Source organism: Calidris pugnax, unplaced genomic scaffold, assembly GCF_001431845.1.
Source record: "Calidris pugnax isolate Ruff unplaced genomic scaffold, ASM143184v1 scaffold1, whole genome shotgun sequence".
Classification (NCBI taxonomy): domain Eukaryota; kingdom Metazoa; phylum Chordata; class Aves; order Charadriiformes; family Scolopacidae; genus Calidris; species Calidris pugnax.
The window spans coordinates 3,960,308-3,967,876 of NW_015090800.1; the positions used below are offsets into that span (position 1 = coordinate 3,960,308).

General features: G+C 41.8%; 1 protein-coding gene across 21 annotated transcripts in view; it reads left to right on the forward strand.

The window, feature by feature from the left end:
- The window catches only part of MICAL3 (microtubule associated monooxygenase, calponin and LIM domain containing 3), a 112,600-nt gene that overhangs the window by 93,024 nt on the left and 12,007 nt on the right, over nt 1-7,569 (forward strand). For 2 of the 21 annotated variants that reach the window (XM_014937246.1, XM_014937249.1), the window contains one exon: nt 1,805-1,855. The exons of the other annotated variants lie outside the window; for them this stretch is intronic. In XM_014937246.1, coding sequence (XP_014792732.1) covers nt 1,805-1,855 — 51 coding nt within the window. The remainder of the gene's footprint in view (nt 1-1,804; nt 1,856-7,569) is intronic. 21 annotated transcript variants of the gene reach the window in all.

Sequence of the window (7,569 nt, forward strand, 5' to 3'; positions counted from 1 at the left end):
CTAGCAGCTGTGGGTAAGCACAAATAGTACTCTAGGTAAAAATTTCTTTACTGCGAATAATCTTGTTTCTGTTTCCCATCCATTTAGTATCAACCTTAATATATTCTTGCCAAGTGACTTATATTGAGAAGACTGTCAATGAATTCTTCAGTGATGCCCTTCTGTCTTCCTGAGAGATTACACTTAATTTAGACCCTAGCAATAGGTATAGGCTGCCCAGTACTCTTTCTAGGAATTTCACTCGTTATCTGATAGTTGTCAAGTTGGAATATTCTATATGTTGATAGCAGCTATTCAACTAATCAGACTCTGAAACATTTTGAAGGTCATTTCCAGCTTTAATTTTGACAAAATAATTGCACCTTCTTGGCTATCTCCTTGTCTTTCTCTTTTTTAAATTGGCTCAGCCTCAGGCAAGGCGCAGTCGGTCTTTTATTCTTTGAAAAGCTGAATGCTCAAACTAACATTTAGTTTCTGATTCAGAAAATTATCTCACACCCTATGATTACTTAATTGCCTTAAAACATTCTCTGTGATTATCTTTGACAATCTTAGCCTTTGATAGTCTCATTCATAGCAAGAATGAATGATCTGGAGTGTAAGCTGTATTTCAGGTTGCAGGTTTGTCTTATTCAGGTAGTCTAAGCTTTTGTCATTCCTTCCTTGCCCCTTCCTTTCTTTTGCATCGTGGTATTTCATTGCAAAGATAAAAGTAGGGTAATCTCAATGAAGAATTTCCCCATTTTTCTGCAGTGTCCCAAGAGACACTTTGAATGGAATTGCTATTAATGTAACAGTACTTCATATTAAAGTGCATTCGCCTGTTTGGACATGCTTATGACATTTATTTCCTGTGTGGATTTTTAATTTTTTCAAATATTAACTTACAAATATGTCAAACCAGAAATTTCTGGAACTTTTTTTCTTTTTCCTCCCTTATCCTCCTTTAGCATAAACTTTGATAGTAATTTTTAAGAGCTGTGAAAATGCCTCCTACTGTCAGATCAATACTGAAAAATTTAAGAGCCACCTCTTTACGTCGAGTGATTCATATGCAGTGAGAAATAGTGCTCTCAGTGCTCCTGTCTGTCTCTGCCCCAAAGGAGCGTTACGCAGTGCTAGACTCACGGTGTACCTGCCTCTAGCAGCTGTGGATGTTCACATCTCCGTTCCACACACTCTTGTGCAGGTTCTTCTCTGGCACAGACACTTCATTAGCACAAACACACCTACCCATCTTTCCACACTCGGGCATTTGTGTCAGTGCTCTGTCAGTCACTGCCTTCCACCCCTGTGCTGTACACACACATCCTCCACTCACCTCCAAGAAATCAGCCCTTACACCTTTCCTGCAGCTGACCTAAGAAATGACCCTGTTCCCTTTCTGATGTATTGCTCAGGATGAAAGAAATAAGATTAGTTCAGCTTTTCTCAGCAAAAGCAGGAAAGACACCAGTGTCAGGTACTGGTGCAGGCTGAAATAGGTGAAGTGTCTCTGTGTAGACTTCTTGATTTTTCTCCTTGGAAATCCTTGCCTGCCTGCTGGGAATTTTCTCCTCATCTTCCCAATATATATCTGTGTGTGATATATTTGTGTGTGTGTACATATATGTATATATACAGAGAAAGAGAGACATATAACTTTTGTGTATATATATATGTGCCCACCTGTATAGATGCATGTTTCATGTTTGCCTTTCTTTTTGCTTCTGTCTGTCTTTTTCTCATATATTGCTTTGGTTGTGCGGGGGCTAGGGTGGGTATCTGGTTCAATAACTCTGTCTTCACCAATTCCTTGTTGTAGACTATTGGGGAGAGTCTTATTACAGTGACCTCATCGACTTGCATCTGGGTGGTATGTATAGCTGAACCTCCTGCTGACACTAACCCTGCTGACACTCCTCCCCACCCCTCCCTTCACCTACTTCTCCCATCCTTGGCTCACAAACAAGAAGAAACAGCCCTTGCACATGACCGGCTGTAGCAGAACCCCTTTTCCAGCTCAGGATGAGGAAATCTTGGAGTGTTTCACAAACTGTGTGTAAGGAAGGTTCCCTCTCTTTTTTCCGCAGTGCTGAATTATTTCAAAATTTACTCACTGTTGTCACTCCAGCCACCTTCCCTGCTAGCAGTGGAAGGCCGTTCTGGTTTTTTTTTTTTTTGCTTCTCCTTTGCAAAGTCCCGCTCTACCATTGAAATCCTCTTTAGGAAGATATTTTAACATGAAGGGGGACAGCAGAACTGACCAGCTCTCAAGAGCTGACAGCACTGTAAAGGATTAGTCATGCTGCTGCCTCCTCCTTCCCCTCCTGAGGCTCGTTTGTTTCTTCCAAAACAGCCAGAGTTTGTTGATGATCTAACAAAAACAAAATGCTCCCTCAAGGGGCTTTGGAAACACTTGTAGATGACAGATATTTCTTCTTCCTTGTTTTGTCTTACTGTGAGGTTGGGAGAGAATCTACTGCTAAGAGTTCCAGTTCATTTTTGCTGGAATCTGCTGCTAGAGTTTCCAGTCAGTACCATTACACAACTAATAAGTTTCTTGCTATGTTATTTTCTTGTAATATCTCATTTAGTGCTAAACACATGTTACAGTGTTTAGCGTTCTCTTGTTGTTTTTTTTTCACACAGCAATTATAATCTGGTCATCACTCTGCGCCATGGTTCTGCATTTCTTTAATTAATGTTGCTTCCTGAATCCCTCAGTAGGTGGATAACTTTTGGGTTGCAAATGGCATTTGTTTAGCATTTGCCCATCTTGAAAATTAAAATTCCCTTTGCTAGTTTAATCACCCTAAATCTATTCTTCTAAAATGAACAAATCTGTCAGCGGATCCAGGAGAAAGCAAACTCGTTTCAGCTGCCTTGTCATCTCAGAGTTTCATTTCATTTGTCTTCCAGACTATAAAGTTTGCTTGATCAAAGCTGTGTTTTTGCTGAGGGTGTGCATTAGGGTCCAGCTTTGCAGAGTGGAAGACCCACACGCTCTAGGCCTGATCCAGAACACATCACTAGAAGTCTTCCCCTGATTTCATTGTGTTCTGCATTTGATACTTCAAACGTAATCTCGCCCAGGCTTTTAACTGTCATTTTTCCCTCCTCTTCCATGGGGAGGCTGTCCCATGTATTATTTATCTGTAGTTGTCTGTTTGGAATGCATCCAAATTGTCCTGGCACAATAGGCTTTTGTTGAAGAACATCCACCTGAGTTCAAGTTTAAAAACCGAAGACTTTTCTCCTAAATAGACATAATTTTTTGCCCAATTCTCCTGTGCTAATTTTGATGTGATTGTCCTCTGCTGGCCCTGTGATTCATTCACTGTTCAGTCCCTCTGGCATTCTTTCCTGCAGTGTCTTCTGCAGAATGACTTTGAAATCTTCTTCCTAGTTACGCCCGTCAGGGCTGGCACATACCCTTATGAGCATAGAGTAGGAGCTGTAAAAGGGTTGATGCTGAATTACACTTAACAGACCCTTATCCCTATTTAATGCTATTTCCACTTTACCTCTCCCTCCTCCTGCTTCTCCTCCTAATGCCTCTTTAGAGACAGCGATCCCATCAAAATCACTAATAGTGGCTTAAGAAAATGAAAATAATCTTTACTTAAAGGGACACTGTCACTTAAAAAATTATATTGAAAATTGAATTTACTTTTTACCTTTTTAGCTTGTTTGCTTTTTCCATTTCTCTGAGCTCAGACAGACACCCCAGAGTGGTCATTTATGATCTTCTATTACGGGCTGGTTTTATTTATATGGTGACTCAGTCACTTGGGCTTCCACCAGTCAGAGACAACATTTAAATTTTATAAAAATGGTTGATATATTTTAAGACTATATCGAGTTTCTGCTCGTCTCAAAAATACCTTTTTCGAAACAAACTTTAAAAAACCTGTATTGGGCAGTATCCCTTTAAATGCAATGAGCCAGTATAGCCTGCTGGAGTATGTGGCTTTATAATATTGTTTTGTTGCCTCCGTAATTTGCTTTATGTTTGCTTTTTGGAGCTGCCAGAACACTTTTGCCAGAAGGGATACATTGCTCTGATGATACTTGTCACTATTCAGTGGCAGATTTAGAGCTCGGCTCCCGAATTAACATGTCTGTGCAGGATGCTGCAGCTGGGTTGGATGCCATTAAAATCCCTGGAGCACCGTGTGGCTGCAGGAGCCTGCTGGGCACGGAGCAGCGAGGGCGGCTGCACGGCTCCTTATTCTGTGGGCAACTTGTGTCTCTGGGGCATAGGCAAGACTCTGGAGTTACACTGGCAGTAGAATGATAAGCAAAATTGCAAAATACTTTGAAAAGTTATCTGTATGAATGATTAGGGCATTAATTTACTCTGGATTTTCTTTACACTAATCAGAGTTGGCGTTTTGTTTAGTTGTTACAGATCGCGCAACAGCTGCTGCAAGGGAGTGGTAACTTCTGACATCCTTGGTCAAGTTCCAGTTTGCAGGAATACAGATTTTATCTTAACTACCCTCGTTTCTCTGCTCAGATGCCATGATCATCTCTTCCTGTTCTAAAATGTCATGTACCGTTGCTGTAAAGCAGATGTTTCATTTCACGCTACAGATGGTCACATTTCAATTCTGAGTGATTATTCCTATGTGTATATCGTATATGCAGTTACGGTAAAAGAACATTACAAAGGTTGCAAAGTCAACTGAAATTAAGATTTTGTATTATGTTGATATATCAACAGATTTATAACCTTCAGATGCACCGCAGAGAACTCGGGCTCATACCCTTATGGAATAACTGATAGCAGTGCTAGGTTGTCATCCTCTGTGTAGATCCTCATGGAGAGGAAATGGGACATGGTCAGTGGATTTCACAGATGTTTGCTGGCAGCTGTGGAATGGTGAGACTTGAAAACAGGGATTCTGAGCCAGACGCTGGAAGGATATAGGGCTATGGTGGATACAAACTCTTTGTCCCTTTTATTCCCTCTCTCCAGGCAGTCCCTTGTCCTAATCCTGTTTTTTTTCCCATCCAAACCTCCTCACCTCACTGCCATTTTCATTCTTAGTCCCAGTTTTTGCTTCTCAGGCATTTAATTTTAATCCTACCTTCTTAACAAAGACATCCTAGTATTCTGCTCCTCGGACCTCCTGTTCCTCCCCACTGGTCTTTCACTCCTGCTCTGGTCTTCCCAATGACTCAGTCCCCACAGCCTCAATCCCTGCCTCCGGCCTTATCCCAAAATTTTTGGGTTCTGCTCCCTCTTCTACCCACCATTATTTGTCTGGAAAATTGTAGGTCGTATCTTTTCCACAAATCTGTTTTCTCTTTGCAACCCTTCCCCCTTTTCCCCTCTCCACTCTTGTCTCTTCTCTTTTGCTGGCTTACATTATTAGTCTCCTTACTTAATTAGTCCCAGCCTCAGTTCCTCCTTACCCACCAGTTTCTTGTCCCGGTTTGCTCCCCGTCTGCCTGTGGAAAGTACCTCCGTTGTTCCCTCTGTGTTCAAAGGAGCAGCTTCCTTTTCCTCACACCCAGCAGGGAACCACTGAGGAAACAGCCTCACGCTCCCTCTTGCTTTGCTCTTGGCTGGGATATGCTGAGACAGGCAAGAAGGATGTAAAGAAAAGAGCTGGTAGATTTGGCAGTGCTGGTTTCAGGCACGTGTTCTCCCTTCTTGTAAAAAACCTTATGAACATCAGGTAAACAGCGGGGGAAAAGTGTGATAGTGGGTTTTTTTTTCTCTAATTATTCATACTTTTTTTAGATCATACTTTACAACTACCTCATTTTTTTATTAGCTTATTTAAAATACTGCAGCTGACTGTGCCCTTTAAAGTCCTTCAGATCTAACTCTGCAGGGCTGGAGCCTGATACACTCAAGTGTGAGCAGTCCTATTTCTTGTGATTGGCAAACAGTGCTCTCCTGGAAGAGGAGTGGAGTTGTAAGATAAACATTGTTTTCGCAGTCTGCAGCTGCCTTTGACACTGAAGTGAGCTGGTAACATGTTTTCTGTGCTGTAAATTTGGAGCAGGAAAGAGCACTTGATAAGCAGAACTTGTTAAGTGTAATTAGAGTACTTGTTAGGTACTGGAAGCGAGCAATTGCCATTTACCTGCTTCTTTCTGCAACCTCTCACAGCTGCACAAACAGTCTTGGGAGTCTTGGGAGGCAGGGCCACTGCAGGACTGTACTAATTCTGAGTGCATTTTGAAGTGCCTTGAGATCTAGTAGAAGCAGAAGACTTCTTGCAGTCCTTTGTGTGTGTGTTCCGCTCCAACTATTGCCTTCCCAAGTTTTCTTTCCCCTTCTCACCCTTTTTTTTCCTCTCTTCTGCTGGATAAATAAAGATGTGGTTCAGTTTGAATGACAATTCAGTGGTCTTTGAGTTTTCTCAGGTTTCTTTTAGTGATGGTACTTCAGAGGATATTGCTTTTGACACAGTTTTAGTAAACTGTTGGGTCAGACACAGTGAGTGATGTGCTTATGGGATCCTTGTCAGAATCCTTGCCCTCAGTTTTACATGATACCTGCAGTTGTGTGGATGCTGTTCTCCAAGAGGCAGCTTTCTGTATTCTTGCTTTTTTACAGCACTGCTGTTGAGCAGCTTCACCAAATAATAAAGTTGGAATACTTTATTTTTCAGTACTTGGGTTTCTGACCATAACTGATTTTTAAAAGATGAGGAAGAGGATATTTCCTGTGATCAGTGCACAGTTTGTCTTACTGATCTCTTTTGGGTTGATCCTTCTTTTAAGCACTGAGTTATAATTGGAGCTTTTAGGCTGCCTGCTAAATGAGTGATGGAATTTGTTAGTAGAATAAGAACTTCTAAAGTGTCGTGCCCTTAGCTTGTGAGCTCAGGTGCCAGCATAATGGGTCAGGAGGACTGAGATGAACCTCACAGCCAGGTTTCCTGCCCAGTGTTGCTGATTTCCAAACCACCCTGGTTAGTCAGCAATATAGAAGTCGAAGTTTTTGAACACAAAGCTTGCAAAGGATGTGATCCTCCTTGATCTGTGGTATATCTGTTCAAGTCACGTTGATTGGTGGAGGCTCACCACTTCTCAGAAGCTGTCACAGCTCTCAGGACTTGGGCAAATAGTGAAGGGGATCAACGTGAGCTGTAGCTCGGGGACAACGGTGGCTGCCACCCCAAACTTTCTGCTGTGTCTTCTTCATCCTGGTCAATCATTTTTTATACTGTGCTTCAGATTATGAAGAAGTCTTATTTAAATGAAAAGTAGAAGACAACAGTCCTGTGTAGCTTGTGTAACAAAGAACAACATGCAGTGAAAGGGAAGGTACGTTTTCATGGTGGTTATACAATTTCTCTTCTTTGTTTTGAAGAGGCTTTGGAGCGATGGTATTTATTCTTGGCCTGGCCTTTGGTTTCCATCACTGGAGCAAAGTCTGCAGTCTTTCAAGAGTACTATGACAAACAAGGTCTTTCTTGCCACAGATGCACGAAAGATTCTCCAGAAAGATCTGGGAAAGGCTTCTTTACACAGAGTCAAGATAATTCCAGTCACTTTATTTACGGAATGTGGCTAATCTGCAAGGCAGATGTTCAGTGTGCTCAGGAGCTGGGGCACGCTCCT